We start from the raw sequence: 19,537 nt of genomic DNA, 5'->3' as shown, positions 1-19,537 counted from the left end.
TACCCCTGAAACAAAGGGTAGGCAGGACTACCTTCTAGGGCCCTTGCTGGGCTAGAGCCTTCTCAGCTCTGACTTTCTATATGTCCCTTTCTCCAACTGACCTCAGTGGCTGCCTTGCTGGTCTTCCAACATGCCAGGCACACCACAGTATGTGTTCTTGCCGTTTCTGTCTAAAATGCAGACACTTCCACAGGCACATGGCTTGTCTCCTCATCTGCTTTATCAACTCAAGACCATCTTGCCTTCAGAAATGATTATATTTGACACATGCTTACCTACTGCCCCTGCAATGGAGTAAACACCATGCTTGCCTCACTGCCGAGTCCCCAAGTGCCCATTTCTTACTCTTACCCACTACAAGCCTGGTGACCCCAGAAGCCTTAAGTTCCTGACTGCAAAGGATTAAGGAATGCTCAATTAGTTTACACAAGGGTAGAGTAGTGGGCTTTCCCCTATAATTCTATTTACTCCCTCTTTAACAAGTCCACCTTTAGATCCTAGAATTTACACAGATTTCAGGTTCTGACATTAGACACAAATAGTGTCTAGTGACTTCCACTAGGTGTAAAGCTGTTAAGCCAATCTACTAACAACAGGGCTCACATACTGAACTGAGTATGTCATGTCTTAAGACTCATGACTCAAGATGCCAAGTCTGCACATAGCAGCGGGGCAGTGTTTCTATAAGGATGTAAGAGAAACTTTTTTACTCAGAAAAAAGAAAACACACTTTTGAGTGAAAACTATAATTTTTACAGAACATCCATTGACCTTTATTGGATTTGACAAAATCTACATTATTAAAAGTAACAAAATTTGAGTTTATATTGAATCTGACAAGTTTTATAGACTCTAGATTATGAAAGAAATGTCAATTGAGGAAGAAACAGAACAACCACATGCAGGTAACCCTGGCCAAGGGGAACTAGATCTGCAGGTGAAGTCAGGTGTGCAGCACACAGAAACCCTAGAGAAAGTGCAATTTGCTCAGTTGGCTGGAACGACTTTCCTTCAGTAGGAAGAAGTGGAAACATGGCAGGAATTCAAAGGCATATGCAGAGTGGCTTCTGTTTCAATGGTAATCAAGATATTTAAACCATGGCACTAGAGCATCTTTGAGGAAAAGAATACCTTAAGCAAAATAGGCTTGTTGCATAATTCTTGGGTAATATGTGTGATTTTTCAAGTAATGAAGACTTAATGATCTCACATTAACAGTAGCTATCTGTTCTTCTTCTCACCCTCTGGGGCTGGATCTGATTCTCCATCACAGGGACACTTTTCCACACAGTTTCTAGGGAACCACCCTCTTATTCTTGAAGTACCTAAGGGAGAAAGTTATGCTATGGTGAAGCAGGCAGGACTAGGTGACATTACTAAGAGCAAGTTCTACTATTTCAAATGAAGATAAGCTTAGTTTGACATTCTGCTGTCCCTCATTAGTTCTCAAACACAGGTCAGGGAAAGCATGGTTTCCAAATGCTTTTACCAAGCTAGGAAACAGACTCCCCAAATCCCATTAACTGGGAAAGGAGCTGGTGTGGCTTAGAGAGTGCATAACTGAACTGGGGTTATCATATATGGGTGATTGTTCTGGCACACCATTACATTGTGTTCTAAGGATGAACTTTCCACAGCCTTTATGCATTTCCTTCTTTTTCTTTCTTTTTTGGGGTTTTGCTATGTAGTTCAGGCTTATGATCCTCCTGAATATTGGGATTACAGGCATGTGCTCCCAGCATATCAATTTCTATACCAAAATCACCTAAGCTGTCATATAGGGTTAACTTATGATTAACCCAAAGTATTTTCTGTAAGAAGATCTTAGGTTAATCTTTACTTTAAAAAGAAACAATTCGGGAAAACACACTCAATTTCAACCTTCGCTTTAAAAGGAATGCTCCTTAAAGGGGCTGCAGAGATGGCCCAGGGTATCCAGTACCTGACTCTGCAGGTTTGGTTTGCAGTGTGGGCTGGGAGCAAGCTGCCTCTGCTTAGTCTCTGGGCTTCACTTCTCTCATGGATAACTAAAGGACAGCTTCTGCCTGAGACGTCCGTCAGGATTTAGTTACTTTTTAAAATTAGCACACAAAGTAATGAGTTTCTTCACAGCAACTTTATAGACTATTTTTAATGGTTCTTTTCTTCCATCCACCTCCATCAAATGTGGTGGTATTCTAATTGTACTGAAATGTGATTTTGATTGTATGTTAATAAATAAAGTTGCCCGGGGGTCGGAGCTATTAGAGCCATAGACAGAGTGTGGCGGTGGTGGCACACGCCTTTAATCCCATAGATCTCTGTGTGTTCAGGGATACAGCCAGCATTGGAGACATATGCCTTTAAGACCTAGGGGACTGTACATTCAGACAGTGACGAGGCAGTCATGTGTTTGGGTTTACAACCAATGAGAAGGCAGAACAACATACTATAAAAAAAACGAACAGACAGGATATAGCTCTCTTTCGGGAAGCTGGGACACCGCAGGCGGAAGGGTGAGATTTTAGCTCTGAGCTCTGACCTCTCGGCTTTCTCTTTTACATTGTTTCTGTGTTTCTTATTTAATAAGACTGTTGTTTACATCAATAATCATCTTCCTCCTAATCCCTCCTGCTGGTTCCCTTCCTAATAATAACCCTTTGGTCTCATATCTGTATCCAATCACCTTTTAGAAATTGTTTTCAGGGGCTGGAGAGATGGCTCAGCAGTTAAGAGCACTGGCTGCTCTTCCAGAGAACCCGGGCTCAATTCCCAGCAACCACATGGCAGCTCACGACTGTAACTCCAGTTCTAGAGGACCTGATACCCTTACATAGACATACATGCAGACACAGCACCAATGTACACAAAAAATAATTATTAAAAAACTGTTTCCCCATTTCTAGTTTAAACATAACCCAACCAACTCTAGAATCTACATATGCAAAAAAAGTTGTAGTTACTTGTCTGAGTTTGGCTTATTTCACCTCACATAATGAATTTCATTTGCATCTATTTTCTTGGAAATGGCATTTCACATTTCGAATAAAATTTGACTGTGTGTATATGCTATATTTTCTCTACCCATCATCTGTCAGCAAACTTGTCGGCTGGTTCTGTTCCTTAGCTACTGTGAACGATTCAGCAATAAACGTGTGCAAGTGTCTATGTGGTAGGACCCGAGAGTCATTTAAGTATATACTACAGATGGGCACACCTAGTAATATGGCAGTTCCATTTCTAGTTTTTTTTTAGAAACCTCTATATTGACTTTCCAGGGGGCTGTAGCTCTATACTCCCAACAGCAGTGACTAAGGGTTCCTGGTCTCAACACTTTCCCCAGATTTGTTGGCAGTTGCTTACTTTCAGGGCTTGAGATACACCATTCCAAACATGCTTGACTCTTCTGGTTACTGAGAAGAGGTTTGGTTATTTCACCAGTTTGCTTTTGCCATTCCCCTTACAGCTGTTTTTCTTTGTTTTGCGTTTTTGACATCTTTCTTGGGTTCTTCTCTGGCCATGACTCTTTAGGGTTCTACATGCATCTGGTGCCCATTTCTTCCTCTTAGTTTGTGAAACTTTCTAATGTCACTGACTAAACTGCCTATGAAATTAGACTGTCTCCTTCTAGCCTGTGATTCCTAGGTTTAGTTTCTTGACTGTATCTCCGAGTTCTTGGACGCTTTTGCCTTGCTGTTTCGTTTTGTATGTAGAGTGTGTTGCTGTCTCACGTCAGCTGTCTCTGACAGCTGTCTTTCTGCCTGGTCTTTGCTATGCTTCCTTTCTACTGTTCTGTTTGTTGGTGTTCGTTTTTTGTTTGATTGGATCTTTCTTTGTCGGTGTCTCAATTAGCTACTGACTTTCCCTGCACTTTGCCTGACTAGCCCTCTGGTAACTTTCCTGTCTAGCTTCTGAGTTGTTCCTTTATTGCCTCCATCTCCTCTGTGGAGTCTTCATGAGGTCAGTGATCCTTCAAGGAAGCAGAACTCTGAAATCTTGGCCAGCGGTTCAGCTTTCTCTTAGTCTGGGGTTCTGGTACTGAGAAGCTGCAAGCTTGGGCAGGTGTCCTAGTGGCTGTGGTCTGATGTCTCAACATTTTATCTGTGTTTGTGCACCTGTTGGGACTAAGGCATCCTCTGGTGTTTACTTTCCCTTTGCCTTCGGGAGGTCTACCGGTTAGGGTCTGCACTCAGTAACAGCTGTAAAGACGGCAGTGTTGGCGGGGATCTGCATCGGGAAGGCACATGCTGACTTTGTTTTTTCTTTCCTGGTTTTTTGAGACAGGGTTTCTCTGTGTAGCTCTGGAGCCTGTCCTGGAACTCACTCTGTAGCCCAGGCTGGCCTTGAACTCACAGAGATCTGCCTGCCTCTGCCTCCCAAGTGCTGGGATTAAAGGCATGCGCTACTACCGCGCGGCAACATGCTGACTTTATGTCCCTGATGGGGCCTGAGTCAGCAGCACTGGGGTTTTTAGATTAAGAGTGCCAGGAAGTAGGGAAATGAACAGGGAATGGAAGGGAGGGAGTGAAGGGGTAGAATAGGAATGAGATGGAAAGTGCTTGTTCTACAGGTCACCGAGAAGTGGGTGCACAGAAAGGAAGCCCCATAAAATCCTATCCAGGCAAGACACAGGTGACAGACACAACAGAACAATAAAGCACAGACGCCGAAATAAAACAATAAAACACGCAGAGTGCACCAGGGCATTCCGGCCCTGGCCACCACCAGGGCATTCCGGCCCTGGCCAGCACCTCCTCCTCGCTGTCTTTTATAGCAGTCTAGGCAGGCAGGGGCAGGGTTGTTAGTCTCAAAATTTCAAACAAATTCCGTCAGTGTTTTCATCCTGTTGAGAGACATTTCTGTGGGAAAGCTCACTTCCTGCTGGAATTCCAAGGCCTGAGACAACTCCCCTCCACCCCTCATCAATTACAACTCTGGTTTTTGGAACTTGTTCTTTCCAAGTGCAAGGCTTTCTGTGGTGAGGCCCTGAGCAAGTGTGGAGCTCTTTTTCTTGACATGCCTGCCAGAAGACACGTGGCTCACAAGAGTGGCAGGAATTCGCTTCTTATTCAGTAGCTCTGGGTGCCAACCAAGAATCGCAGCTTCAAGTTCACGTGCCATATACTGGCTATCTCTCCACAGACCCGAGTTACATGTCCACAGCCTGGACAGTCTCCCTCCAGCTCATTCCTCTCATAGCACCCATGCCCAGGAGGGGGCAGCACCTTCATGGAAGCTGTTGGTTGGGCCCACCATGAACAGCACGATGCAATAAGTTGCTGGCTTGGCTGCTTTGCAGAGAAGACCAGACCTCAGCTTAATCTTTCTCCAGCTGTTTCTCTTCTAGAAATGGGTTCTAATGTTTTTATCTTGACTCTTTTCACTGGGTCATGCCCAGGTATCTTCTAATCTGCTATATTACCCATAGGTGCCTCCTGGGAACTTTGTAAGTATCTGCCACATAATCATGTAAGGACTTGGATGGTAGCTATTATCATAAGGACCTGATAGACTTAAGTACTGGAGAGAGATCTGTAAGAAGCATCCTTGTACATAAACACAGTTCCCTAATGCGCTTTACATGTAATTGCGCATAAAAGTTATTCTTACAGAATTTGGAATTATTGCTAACCGTCACATACTTTAAGCATATCCTTCTATTTCCATACCTTCTATGAAGGAATCATCGAGAATTTTGTCTCCATACAACCAGTATCTGAAATATTTAAAAGATTAAATTACTTTTGAAGTTCATGTCATGTTTCCTATTAAAGAAATGCAACATTCCCATCTCTTACCTTAATCCTCTTGTTGCTAAAATGAGTTCCCCTTTCTGCAGCTGTATCCTAGGCTCCTCTGTGCAGGGGCTTGTGAAGAAGGTTTTAATTCCTCTATTCAAAGGACAACAGGCACCACTATAATCTTCTATGACTTTATAGCGAACCTGCCATCAATGGTCAGAAGAACAATCTCAATATTTACCATATCTTAGTTCTTTCAAGCTTAAATAAGAAATTTTAGGGTCAGATTCAAACTATTCAGTGATAAAACATCTTTCCCACCATTTCCCATTTCCCATAAGGGAATGATGATCCTTGTTCTCAAGTTGTCTGAGCCGTCATTTCAAGTACGCATCTGCTAAGAATATGTTCTCCAGAGTGCTGTGTCCAGGAAAACTTTCTGCAATGATAAAGTGTCTGCATGTCTCTGTCTGTGGTCTCGAATGGGTTGCTAGGTAGAGACTCGCAGCCACAGAGTGCTCAGTGTGGCCAGTACAAACAGGAACTTAATTTTCACTCTTATTTATTTTTACTTTGGACTTCCTTTGGCCCACAGGGGGCATCATCTTTACCAGTAGGTCAGTGTGCTTGCAAAGTGGTTTCATCAGCTGCACTAAAGGTATTTGTCTAGGTTGGCAATACACAAAGCCTAAATGCTTTGGAAACCTCCAGTTCAAATAAAGTATTTTAAAGAAAACAAAAGCCAACAGGATGTGCTGGGCATGGTACCACATGCCTTTGATCACAGCTCTCTGGAGGCAGAGGAAGGTGGATCTCTGGGTTTAAGACTAGTCAGGGATATATAGTGAGACTATCTCAAAAAAAGGGGGGGGGGAATTGTATCAAATTTCAACAAATATAAGGAAATATGGATCCCTGTAGCCCACATGGTGGGAGGAGACTCCCATAAGAATCTGTGCTGCACACGCATAAATAATAAACATAATAAAAGGAAATATTACTTGCTAAAAGCCAACTGTTTTAAGACACACAGAAACACTGCCCGACTGGAAAGAACACGAGTCAGCACTGCTGCAAACAAGTCACTTACGCTTCGGACTCTCTTGTCTGCTTTTTGCTTCAACTGTTCTCTCTGTTTGGAAGGCAGAAAAGGAAAAGGTTAGGTATTCTGTCTCAGTGTTGAACAGCCTCTCCCCTCCCACCAGCATATCCCAGCTGCTGGTGTTTGGTATTTGTTGAACCACAGTCTGGAATGGAGCCCTCTGCTCAGACTCTGCTCCCTGGAGTCTTCACCTCTGCACACTCCTGAGTGCTCGCAAGGCACCAGAACTGGGAGGTACAATCCGTTCCCACAAAGCTTCTAGGCTGCCTTACTGATTTTCTAACAGACAAAGGAGAAAACTCATTATTAATGAGTCTCAACTAAGCAATTCTTGCTACGTGCCCCTTTAGTCAGCAACTACTAAATAGAACTGTATTAGAACAGCCAGGGAAACCACATGAAAGACAAGAGGAAAAATTCATGAGCTACACACAAGACTGTGGCATGTGGCTAGTGTCCAGTAAGGTTGGAACTAGCCTGGGTAAGTTAGACTGCCAAGAGGGATGGGGCTGGACCAGGCCTCGGAAGGAACAACTGAGGGGTAGCTGAGAGCTGGAGATGAACAAGGCACTCATGTCACAATGCAGGACAGAAGGTAGTTCAAGGCCAGACTTGTATAAATCAGGATTAAAGAATCAGACTTTATGGCAGTCTGGAGTGTTCAGGAGAGAGTTGAAGGCCATAATACTAAGAATCTCTATAGATGTTAGTGTGGCGGGAGAACTGTTCATACAACCAATCTCCTGTACCAATAAAGCCACCTTAAATCAAAGGGTGAAGTCAGCAATTGGTTGACCGGGATTAGCCATAGAGTTCTTGGAGGACTTAGGAGGTCTGCTAGATGGACAGGAGGAGAAGACATAGGATTTCCTGGGCTGGTAGATCAGGAAAATGTGGAAAGAGCGTCAGCCAAATGACTCTCCGCTTTCCTTGGATTTATCAGGTCTTTATCTCAATTTCTCACTCCCGAGTTTTTATCATACTGGACCGATTTAGGTAATCGTTTCATATTAGACTCATTCTGACATTGAAAACATGCACTACTATGTGACTATGATGTTTCAAGAAGTTGAGGGAGTTAACAAAGTAACCACCAGGAAAGAGGAAGGCTTTCTGAACAAAACTACTCACTGTTAGGCTATACTGGTCACAGCCTTCTCTTACTGGCCACTCCAGTCCATCTCCTTCAGGGACTCCCGACCATGTAAATACCTGTTTAAAGTTCTTCCATTTACTTCCCATGTCATAAGGAAAAACAAAGACTTCATCTAGTTGGTAATACTGAATGCGATCTTTAGCCTGTGGAAAACAAAGGTGTAAATCACCACTGCTTCTGCCTGCACGGGCTTTGGTAATATGTTACTGAGAATGCTCACTTGTGAAATTTGTATTACTCATAAAAATACTTTCTTATAGCTAGGATATACGTAATATTGACAAAGAATATAATTTTGTCATAGTATAGAGGGGATTTGACTGAGAATACTAACCTTGTTTGTGACACTCAAGAAAGCATATGACAGGGTGTGTCTTAGGAACAAGCATTCAAAAGGCTTATGAATAACAGAATTAGCTAACTGTATCCTATGCAGAAAACCCTGCTTCCGGTTGCTTAGTAGCACAAGAGAGTACAGGTAAAAAGAAATATCCTGTTAATAGACTCAGGAGAAAGTGTGGGTTATGGACAGCCAACAGCCAGGAAGGGTTAATAGGGAGGCACTATTTTACAAAAAACAGTTTGCAGTGATGATGAGGGAGAGTTCATGGTTTTACACCTGTTGGAGCCCAACTAGGTTTCCTAGTGGCTGAACTCAGGACTGCACAAGAGGTTGATCGGACCACAGGCCAGAGTATCAGGTGTTAGTTCAGGGTTACACTTGGCTTTGTTATATACTTGTCCTTTGCCCCTCCCCTTGGCATTGTTACAAACAGCCCTTTGGAATAAAGCTCTGGCCCGATGGATTAGGATCCAGGCCCTCCTGAGGCTATCCTGTATTTTCTATCTTTTTCTCTCTCCTCTATCCTTCTATCTACTATTTCCGGCTGCTTCTACTCAAGAGTACTCTGGGGAAATGTGGGGATGTGATGGCCCCTCACATATACCATCACATACACATACACTTTATCTTCATTTACACATGCATATTCTGATGGCACAGCTCATTCTAGGCATTTAAATGGCTAGCTTTCTCTTGGAATAAAGTAGCTCTGAATTTGTTAAATTCTACTGCCACCTAGTGGTACAAACATGCATTATTTAAAGCAAGTGTAGACCGTGTGCAAACACATTCAACATTAGTGTCTGGTAATCTTAATACGTTTTTGATGGATTTCATTTCCTTATATGAAGGTTTGTCTGTGATAAAGTGCCAGCTTTAATAATTTCTAGATTAATATAAAAATATAGGGCCACGATCATTAGCAAAATAAAACAAACAAAAAACCCCCTCGTCAACATATTTATTATGCTTACCAGAAATGATATTATGAAATATGTGTTCATTAAGGGACAGCAAGTGATGCAAAAGTTTCTTGTAGTTATTTATAATGTATTATGGGTGTTAGCTATTTATTGAAACAATTGTCAAACTATGATATGAATTTACTGACTTTTATAAATCCACCTTCACCCGAATAAAGGGTAATTCCTTTCCCCGTTTTTATGAGCGGAAGCTCCAGGTGTTTGCAGTACAGCTCAGTGCTAAATCATTTGCCTGGCCAAATGACAATACCAGATTCTTTAAAATGGACCGAATTTCAAAACCCAAAATACTTAAAAAAAAAAAAAAAAAAAAAAAAAAAAAAACCGACAAGGATATTATACACTAAAAGGAAGCACAGACACACGGTGTTCTTAGGGGGGGAAGGCAGCAAATAGAACTTAGCCAAGCTTAGAGAGTAAAGAAGACTTCTTTGAAGAAATGATACCTAAACTATATCATGAGGGGCAGAAAATCAGGCAAAAAAAAGAGGGAAGAGTATTTTAGGCAGAGGAAAGAAACATGGAAAAGATCTAGAAGTATAAGATGTACAAGCTATGAGAATGAGATGGGGCAGTGGGTAGGAAAAGAGGTTGGAGAAGCGAATAAGAGGACACTGTGAACAGTCACATAACGCGTATAAGCTATGGAGGCTGAACTCAAACTGTCCAAAGCCTTTCCTCAGGGTTCAGGAAGGACAAACTTCTCTTTTCACTTTCCTGACATTTGTAATGGTGGTAAAACTGCTAGGAACTTAGAAGAGAGTGGCACAACCCTGTGTCAGTTATCACATAGTCAGCAAACGGACTCAACCTCTGTGCTCAGAGTCTATAATCCTGGATTCAACCAATCATGGACGGGGAGGAACAAAACTGCCCACCTGAGGCAGGCACAAGGGTGCAGACCTTTGACCCCAGAACTCTGGACTAGAGTGAGACCACATCTCAAAAATGCAAACACATCAAAATAAATATTGCACATGCACAGAACATGTACACATCTTTTTCTCGTCTTCTTCCCTAAACAATGAGTCTAACTATTTAGTGCATTAAGCAGGGTCTCCAGAGGAGAACTTGAGTGTCTGGCGCGTATGTTTGCAAAGGTAAAGTCAGACTAGCACCAAGGCAGGTAGACAACTGTAGGCATCTGCAGTCAGATGAAGAAAATTCAGGCTTCCAAGTGAAAAGGAGAATTTTTGGGAAAACTGTGTTCTCTGCTATGATTCTGACAGCTCTCCCATATTTAAAGATATTTCTATTTTTTTTTTGCTACATAAAATTTTTTTTATTTTTATTTTTTATTGTTTAAAATTAATTAATTAATTTTTCTATTATCGATATTTCTATTTTTAATATAAAAGTTTTATGTTACATATAAATAATTAAATGTGAATAGTGTGACTTTTACTATAAAGGAGGACACAAAGGTCCCTGACGAGAGCTGTCCCTGTTGGCTGGTCTGCAGCTCAGTGGCAGACTGCTCGCTAAGTCAACACGAGATGCTGAGTTTCAGCCTCAGCACCCGGGTGTGTGGGAGGCAAGCACTCATCAAGCGTTAATGTAAAAATCAAAGAATATCTACTATAGTCTAAAGTGTCCCTCAAAATACTCCAATCTTTTCTACCTACTTATCTGTATGAAGCTGGACTTTCTTCATAAACGTCAACCAAAGTAATGTCTCAACAGATTGAATGCAGATGTAGGTGTGAGATTCCAATTGTCTGTTAAGTCAGATATTAAAGAGATTTGTAAGTCTTTAAAACAAGGCCACCTTTTCTATTTTTAGTTGTCACATACAATTATTTTTTTACAAAATGTTGTATTAACAGAATGAATTGTCTTTAAATTTGTTTATGAATTATTTCACTTAGAAAATATGGCCATTATCAGTGAGCACAGCACATACATAAGCTCTTTAGTAAACCTGGCAATCTGGGACCAGAAACGACTGAGACCATAGGGTTTGGGAACTGCTATTGAAGTTTAAATCCACAGGTTGGATGCCAGGGCCTAGGCATGTTCTATAATGCTGGAGTTTCACTACAGCGCTGTTTTGTCCATCCAAACACTAACCACACCTGAATGCTAACCACACCTGCCCTGCTTAGCTCCCGAGAACAGATGAGACCAGAAGAGTTCTGACAAGCCACATGTTGCAGGCCCGAGTTAAAAGTCTCATGTTTTTGGTACTTTCCCAAATGTGTTGTCTCTCTGCCTGAGAGATATCGGTAGCTCAGGGGTGTTAAGAAAGTATCCCTGTGGGAGTTCACTGAGGTAGGAAGAGGTCTAAACGCTCTCTATGCTCTCCTTTCATGTGGCATGCCAATGACCCAAGTTTTCACATCCCAGCGCCCACTAAATTAGTATTCAGTACTTTAGACTGAAGAAACAATTATTAAAATTTACCTTCTCTTCAATCCATGATTCAATAGAAGTTTTGTTTCTGAGAATAATTTTTATCTGGAAAGGAAATGTCAGTGAAATTTGAGAAGGTGGCTTTGGTTTATTTCAGATCATTATCATTGTAATAATTCCAAGACAGCTTTTATTGTCCTACCCCAGAGATAAAGACATCAAAGATGGCAGAGTTAAGTTAAGTAGCAGTCAGCATGCAGCTCACCTGACTTTAAAGTACTTCTTAATTAATGTACTATGGCATCTCTATGCCAAACTCATCATGACCATCCAAAGCAACCTACACATTTCCCTCATGTTTGGTTTGAATGAGAAGCATCCTCCACAGGCTCATCTGGAATGCTTGGTCCCAAGGTGGCAGCACTAATTTAGGAGGTTCTGCAAACTAGTTGTGGGCTGGCTAGATGATGTGGCCACTGGAGATGTGTCCTTGGGTGACTGAATCATTACTGGTTCCTGACCACAACTCACTTCATTTCTTGTCCACTACACTGGGGACAGCTTTCTCCTCTCCATGCTCCTTGCTATGATGTTCTGTCTTTCAAAGCCAATGACAGTAGCCCGAATTTCTGAAAGTGAGCCCAAATCAACCCTCCTCCTTAGTTGTGTCCAGTCTGTGCCAGTGACACAGAAGTAACTAACATAGCTTATGCTTGCCTGCCCTGGTTTCTCTGCTATGATTAAGTCCACGCAAATATGGTCCATGCGAGACTTTACAGCAAGATCTTAATTTGTTTTTAATTATGATTCTTAATTTATAAGCATTAGGAAAAAAAATCCAATCTCTGCATTTCCTCAGAAACCTCTTTATTTCATTAATAATTGTGTTTACTAAACACACGGATGGGTAACCATGGGTGAATCGTTTAACCTTTTCGACAATCATTCATTGATTTGTATGGAAGACAAGTTAGTACCATTCTTCTGTTGACCTCTCCTGGGGTGATGTGAAGATCCTAACTGACTGTACGGTGAGAACAGCTTTCTCAACCACAAAGGTTTCTACCAGTGGATATTTTCACATCACATGACTTGGTGGCTGGATATTCTGGCAAAATTACTTCAAAATTATCTACTGTACACAGGTGATGAACTAATGATCTACAGATAAACAAAAGTTCCTCTCACATACTGAAACTTTACACGCAGGTTTAGCTCTTTCTTACTGCAATCAGCCCCAACAGCATGGCAGCTTCGAGACAGGTGACCAAGAACTTTACCTGTATGAAAAACAACATCCCAACAGCGATGGTGGTCCCCAGTGCTAATCCCAAGGCAAACAAGGTGGCAGCAAATGCAGCCAATCCGAAGGGAACAATGGGAAGAGGATCTCTCCGAGCTGCACTCATGTCAATCTTGACTGTGTTCCACCCAAAGGAGAGCTGCAGGCAATAACAACGCACATGTGAAATGCTTGTGGAGCGACCGCTGTGGTAAGTGATTTACAGCACAACCAGGGCAGGGGGACGGCTCGGCCGGTAATAAGCTTGCTGTGTAAGTCTGAAGAGAGCTTAGACCCCAGCATCCACACAGAGGTGCCACCGGCATCTCCTCTACATCCAGTGTTTGGAAGGCCAGCACAGGGATCCCCAGGGAAAGCTGGCTAGCCACACTATATTACCTCAACCTCTAAGTTCAACTGAGAGAACCTGCCTTAATGAACAAAGTGGAAAGACATCTGGCATCAGCTTCGGACTTCCACGTACATGCACCTCCACAGGACCCTACACATGTGAACATGCATGCACACAGGTACACTACTCATGGAAAAAAATAACTTCAACAATAAAACCCCAACACGACCAAAAAGATAACAATAATGACATATTGCCAAGCCAACTGCAGCAAACAGCAGTTTCTGCTGAACACTTGGCTCCTACTGACACATTCAGTATCTTTATTTCTTTAAGTGTAAGGAATCAAACCCAGGGCCTCACACATGCTGGGCAGGAGCTCTAGCATTGAACTGTATACAAGCACAGCTCCACCATTATTCTTCAGTACTAGTGTGTGTTGTTTCCTCAGAAGAGCGAGGCTGACGGACCCCACCAACGTGAAGAGTTGTGACTAAGGAAACACTTATGCTTCCACTGTCTCCATGCGACTCTCAAATGACAGTTTCTTCCACAGCAGCAGGTACAGCAGATGCCATAACCAGCGGTCAAATCAAACGCTGGATAAACGGATCTTGCAGATGTGTAGTGCCTGTCCTGTCCAATGTTCTAGAACAGTGGCTCTCAACATGTGTCTCCAACCCCTATGGGGTTGCATATCAGATATCCTACATATGAAATATTTACATTATAATATATTCCAGTAGCAAAATGACAGTTATGAAGTAGCCACAAAACAATTTTATGGTCCAGGGTCACTACAACATAAAGTTAGGTGCTAACATTTAAAAATCTGGAGAGCTCATATGAAAATTCTGATTCTTTAATACTAGAAGATCAGCGCTGCAGGGCTGGACCTGACTGCAAACCACAACCTGGCTGAAATCACACATGGGCTGTCCTCTCTGTGGAGGACATGGACTCTCCAGTTTGCTGTGCACCTATGGACCGCGTCCCTCCTTTACTTCCAAGCCTATTGAGGGAATTTTTTATTTGTACAACCTCTGAACTTTCTCTCGTGGCTAAATGTCCAAGTCAACTCAAACTGTTCCTGGTTTAATGTGTTTATTTTAGGAGTGTGCTTGCTCCATGACCAAATGCACAAAGGAAAATCAATCTGTTACAGGAACTGAACAGAACAGGAAGGAAAGTACAGTGTCTTTTTCTTCGAGTTCTTTCAGCCCACCATCCTTACCACAACCACTAAGTTAGAAATGTAATGAACCATAGATAAGGGAAAACAATAAGTATAACTTCAAATGGAGCATGAAAGGTGAGCTTCCAGAATTAAACCACCCTTCCTCACTTCCAAGATGAAGAGCTCTTTCCAAGGAAGAACTGAAGGAGAGAGAGAGCAGCAAAGCGGTGTACTGGCTAAATCACAAAAAGGGTATTTCCAAAAGGGACCTCACCAATAACCTTGGCACCATCACTGAGGCTGACAGGAATGGTAGTGCATCACCATGTCCACTCACCCGATTATAAAGCTGTGTGTACATAGTCATCACAAAAATAAAAGCAGCATGGATGCAGCCCAGAGGCACTAGCAGGAGGAACAGTGTGAACGAAGCATGGTTCTGGTGACCACAGCAGTTGTTGATCCAGGGACAGTGGTGGTCCATCTTCATTATACATCTGATAAGAAAAACGTTTTGAAGCATAAAGCAGAAAATCCTGTCGCTTTTAGCTCTAGTTTTCAAAAGACTAAGCAAATAGAAATCCAGTATGTGCTGGAGGCACAGGTCGTTAACTATCATAAAACAGATAAATCTTTTTGGTTTTTTGAAGTTATAGTACTGTGGGATGTCTTTCTGTATGCTGTGAATATGTGTTGCTCTCATTAGTTGATAAATAAAGCTGCATGGACCTATGGCAGGGCAGGATGGAGCCTGGTGGGGAAACGAAGAGAATGAAAGGAGAAAAGGAGAGTAAGGGGAGACAGGGAGACGCCAACCGCCATCCAAGGAGCAGCATGTGATGGGACATATGGAGATACATAGATTAATAGTTATGGGTTGAGTTAAGTTATAAGAGCTAGAAGCCTGAGACATAGGCCATATAATTTGCAACTAGTATTAAGCCCGAGTGATCATTTTATAAATGGCTGTGGGACCTCGGGACCAGGTGTGACCAGAGAAACTTATGGCTACATTATAGTGACTTCTTTAAAATTCTAAACAGCACAAGAGCAAGCAGATATTATAATAGCTTCTAAAGTAAGCATGTCTAAGGCAGAGGCAGGCGGATCTCCGAGTTCGAGGCCAGCCTGGTCTACAAAGTGAGTTCCAGGACAGCCAGGGCTACTTGGAGAAACCCTGTATTGAAAAACCACCCACACCAACAACACATTTCTTATAGAAGCTGGGAGGCTCCAAAAGAGTCTCAGTACAACGAGGAAGCTGGCTGTCATTCTTAAGCTCAGAAACACCATGCCATGACTAATGTTCACACAGGACTCCAGAGAATGAGTATAAAGCTCCCCAAACACAGCTGCACTTCCTTCCTTTCTCACAGTATGTGGTAGACTCGGAACTTCTGGCCTAAAACAACCTGAGCACAATAAAATGACAGAGCTTGTGTTCTGTCTCTTTGCTAAAGGAAAACCAGATTTTAGTTGTATCTCATGATTTCTTAAATTTCATATTCATCAACAGATGTTGCTGATAGCCAGGTCCTGGCATATTTTGCATTTTTTTTTTATAGAGATTCAGTTTTCTTCCCATTAAATTTTTGATAATACATATGAATGAATCTGAGAAAACCAGTATAATTCAGACTCAGAATAATTCTGAAGCTAGTCAACATGGCAATTAATGAATGCAACTAATTCTGATACAGCAAATGAGAAAAACTAAAAGGAAAGCTTTTACTTTGCTAATCATAGGATGAGAAGCAAAGGTATATCTATTTTTCTAGAAAAATCTTTTCCTTATAACAACAAAAGAATGAAATAATCTCCGTTGACATTTAACTGCAAAAGCGTCTTAGAGACGCAAGTATTTTGATAGTATTTTTGACTAAATGGATTCCTTGCTGGTTAGTTTTTGTTAACTTGTCCCAAACCTACATATACCTGGGAAGAGGGGTTCTCAGTGAGGAATGCCTCCACCAGACTCAACTGTGGGAATTATCTATGTGTCATTTTCTTGGTTGCTGAATGATATGGAAGGACACAGCCCACTGTGGTAGTGTCACCCCTAGGTAGGTGGGCCTGACCTGTCTAAAAATGGTAGCTGAGTAAGCCAAGAAGAGCAAGTCAGCAGGCAGCATCTCTCTCAGTTGCTGGTGCAAGCTCCTGCCTTAAGGATGGACTGTAACCTGTAAGCCAAACAAACCCTTTCCTCCCCGCAACGCTCTTGGTCAGAGTTTACCACAACAATGGAGAAGTGAAGTAGGGCAACCGCAGAGAACAGAAATGGTTTCTATTGCCACGACAGGAGATGAGCAAGAGCGCGGAGACCAAGTGGATCAGCCCCCGTACAGAGGGAAGTCACAGACCTGTTACACTTCCTGCAATGGTGTGAGCGAGGTGCCTTGTATGCTTGGCAGACTTTACAATACTGGAGATACATGCTATCCTGAGGATTTTCCTTGATTAAAAAAAAAGGCATGTTAGTCACTTGATCCTAAAGAGTAACAAGTCAGGCTTTATAGATGAAGGTTCCTACAGCGGTATTAATTTCTTTTATGGATGATGGGGGAAAGGGGTCCTTAGCTTGCATTGTCAAAGCCTGTATTTATGCTAAAATACTTCTAAGTGATAAAATTGTAAGAACGGCTTCCTTCTCCAGATTATTCAGGGGTCCTTTTTATTTTATTTTCTCCACACCCAACCCAAATCTCGTGTCAGTTGGATCTACTCACCCAAATCTTAGCAGCTGTTTTAGACAACTTGACTGGTAGTTCAGAGTGAAGTGAGCTGACACTTTCTGGATCTCCCCTCCTCGATACTGCCTGCCACCTCTCCTCCTTGGTGTCACTGCACTAATTCCCTACCTAGTTGTTTCCCTCATCCAAATCTACGTATGACACAATAATGTCCCACCCAGCTCTCTGCCAGAGCCTCGCCTGAAACCTCCACACACCCCTGGGGTACAAGCAGCTCCCACACATTCTGACCCACTTGACTTTGTTTTACCCTTATCTGCAGTACACCGTTTTGTTTTGTTTTTTTTCTTCAGTCACACAAGGCTGTCCATTTTCTGGATATGTGTTCTTACCCTGAGGCACCACCCTCTTCTCTTTCTTCTCTGGAAACTTGCTATTTTGACCAGGTGTGGCAGCTTACAAGATGACATGCCTCTGCCTCCCCAGTGCAGAGATTAAAGGCATGAACTACCACACACAGCCTCTTTTTTTTTAAACCAAGAACAAATAAGTACTCAATTGCTTTGGAATAGCTAATGCAGATCAATATTTTAAATAGATATAATTCTAAGCACAAGTGATCATCAGTGACCGCAGTAGCCCACCCAGTGTCTCCTAGGACAAAAGTTGATAAGGCAAAAATAAAATGTAATTATCATGGCAAATTAAACATAAAATTATGCAATGATCATTATCAAAATGGATTGTTTTCTTACCGGTTTCCACCCCCGAGGGACAAAGCCAGGACCAGCAAACATGGCATTGAAGTAATTGTAAAGAATCATGACAGTCCAATTTATCAACATGATGAAATTCACACTTCCTCCAGTTGTGTGTAAGGGCCAATACCACAAGACAGAGTCAATCATGGCCATCGTGGAGCATATTGCTATAACACCAAGGGCTATTATGGGACCCCAGTGACACAGTCTCTTTAGTTCTTGAAGGTTTTCAAACTTGATCACTGAGCAAAATGTGCCCATTTTGGATGCCTTCTTTCTTCTAAAGAACTAGAGATTTCCTTTTTCTGTGCACACATTTCTATGCGCAACAAGTCCGTGTGTTTCTGAACTGTCATGCCTTTGGCTGACAGAGTGTTAACTTGGAGTTTGGCATTTTCATTGCTGACGTCCAGAATCTAGGTTGGTTTGAAACTCAACCTAAAGAAAACAAAATAGGAAAATTCCGTTTAAAATTCCACAAGTCATCTATTTAACTCCAAGAGGCACTGAAATGGCACCCCAAAAGCACTCTAGTGTGAGGCTGACATCTTATCAATCCAAAATACAGTCAGCCAAGCTTGAACTGCATGTAAACCGGACACATTAAACACATTTTACTCCTTTGTTCAAACTGGCAGGAAGGATTGACTATCCCATGCTCAGTGGATCCTTTGAGAGAACCAAGACTTAGAGAGCTAAGAAGCAAGTCTTATCTAATTATCACTTATCTAATTCTTCCTATAACAGAAACTGACTTAGAGAGGCTGAGTGATTAGGCCAAGGTCACAAGTAACAGCAGAGCCCAGAATAGAAGGCACGGCACCAAATTTCTTTTAGGAAGTTCTAAACTGCCTCTCAGAGTTGTGAATTAAGTGTAACATGCTCCACGCATATAGTACTCCGTGTATTAATAACCCGCAGTTGTTTCCGCAAGCGCCAATATTAACAATCGATTGGGGTTCAAGGTACATGAACAAGGGTGAAAGCAAAGCGAGAAAGCACCGCGCGCGCGCGCGCGTGTGTGTGTGAAAAATCACGACTGAAGCAGTGCACGAGAATGAGCACAAATAAGATTAAGGAAAAATTAATTCCCTCCGGGGGCGAGGGCGGGAAGAAGGAAGAAGAGGGAATAGTTGGAGGAGAGAGTTCTGAATGGAGTGGAATGAGTCGGGGAAAGACCTGCGATTTATGGGTATGACGTACGCGCAACGGATTCCCACTCAGCTGTTGCGCCTGCGGGTGCCTCAGTTTCCCGCCCGTGCCGTGGTACAGGACTGTCTGGGGTCACCACTCACGAGACAAATGTCTTATTAAGTAAGGTTGGGCTCAACATTTTGGAGATCCTGGCCCGACTAGGTCGGGACGAAGACCACCCTACACGCGGGTTGAACCCCCTGCGGTGACTTCCACCTGTCTGGTCTCCCGTGCCTGCTCCACGGCCATCGCATTTCCGGGACGGACTGGGTTCACCCGCAACAGATTTTCTCCTCCTTATAGCTCCGTCATGAGCGCTTCAGTCTTGAGCAAGCCGAATGCGAGCCCCGAAGGAGAGGAGTGCGCGACCAGCTCCGACCCGCGCGTCTTTGGCTCACACGGCCGCCGTGCGGCTGCCGCGCAGG

At 42.7% G+C, this 19,537-nt stretch overlaps 1 protein-coding gene across 3 annotated transcripts; it reads right to left on the bottom strand.

Moving 5' to 3' along the window:
* Positions 1-746: 746 nt before the first annotated feature.
* Positions 747-19,532, bottom strand: Zdhhc6 (zinc finger DHHC-type palmitoyltransferase 6). 3 transcript variants are annotated; one of them, XM_028875084.2, is made up of 11 exons: positions 19,329-19,532; positions 17,913-18,356; positions 16,828-16,919; positions 14,805-14,964; positions 12,937-13,098; positions 11,708-11,761; positions 7,954-8,121; positions 6,811-6,852; positions 5,778-5,923; positions 5,649-5,695; positions 747-1,325 (listed from the first exon to the last, which is right to left on the bottom strand). In XM_028875084.2, the coding sequence occupies exons 2-11, from the start codon at positions 18,177-18,179 to the stop codon at positions 1,222-1,224; spliced, it is 1,242 nt and encodes a 413-aa protein (XP_028730917.1). In that variant the 5' UTR covers positions 18,180-18,356; positions 19,329-19,532; the 3' UTR covers positions 747-1,221. The 3 variants fall into 3 exon arrangements, with proteins under 3 accessions (XP_028730917.1, XP_028730916.1, XP_037061941.1); XM_028875083.2 differs by having other exon boundaries at positions 19,122-19,530; XM_037206046.1 differs by lacking the exon at positions 19,329-19,532 and adding an exon at positions 19,098-19,184.
* Between the last annotated feature and the right edge of the window lie 5 nt (positions 19,533-19,537).

The sequence above is a fragment of the Peromyscus leucopus genome, chromosome 1 (assembly GCF_004664715.2).
Source record: "Peromyscus leucopus breed LL Stock chromosome 1, UCI_PerLeu_2.1, whole genome shotgun sequence".
In the NCBI taxonomy this organism is placed as follows: domain Eukaryota; kingdom Metazoa; phylum Chordata; class Mammalia; order Rodentia; family Cricetidae; genus Peromyscus; species Peromyscus leucopus.
This window is presented reverse-complemented; position numbering and strand designations above follow the sequence as displayed.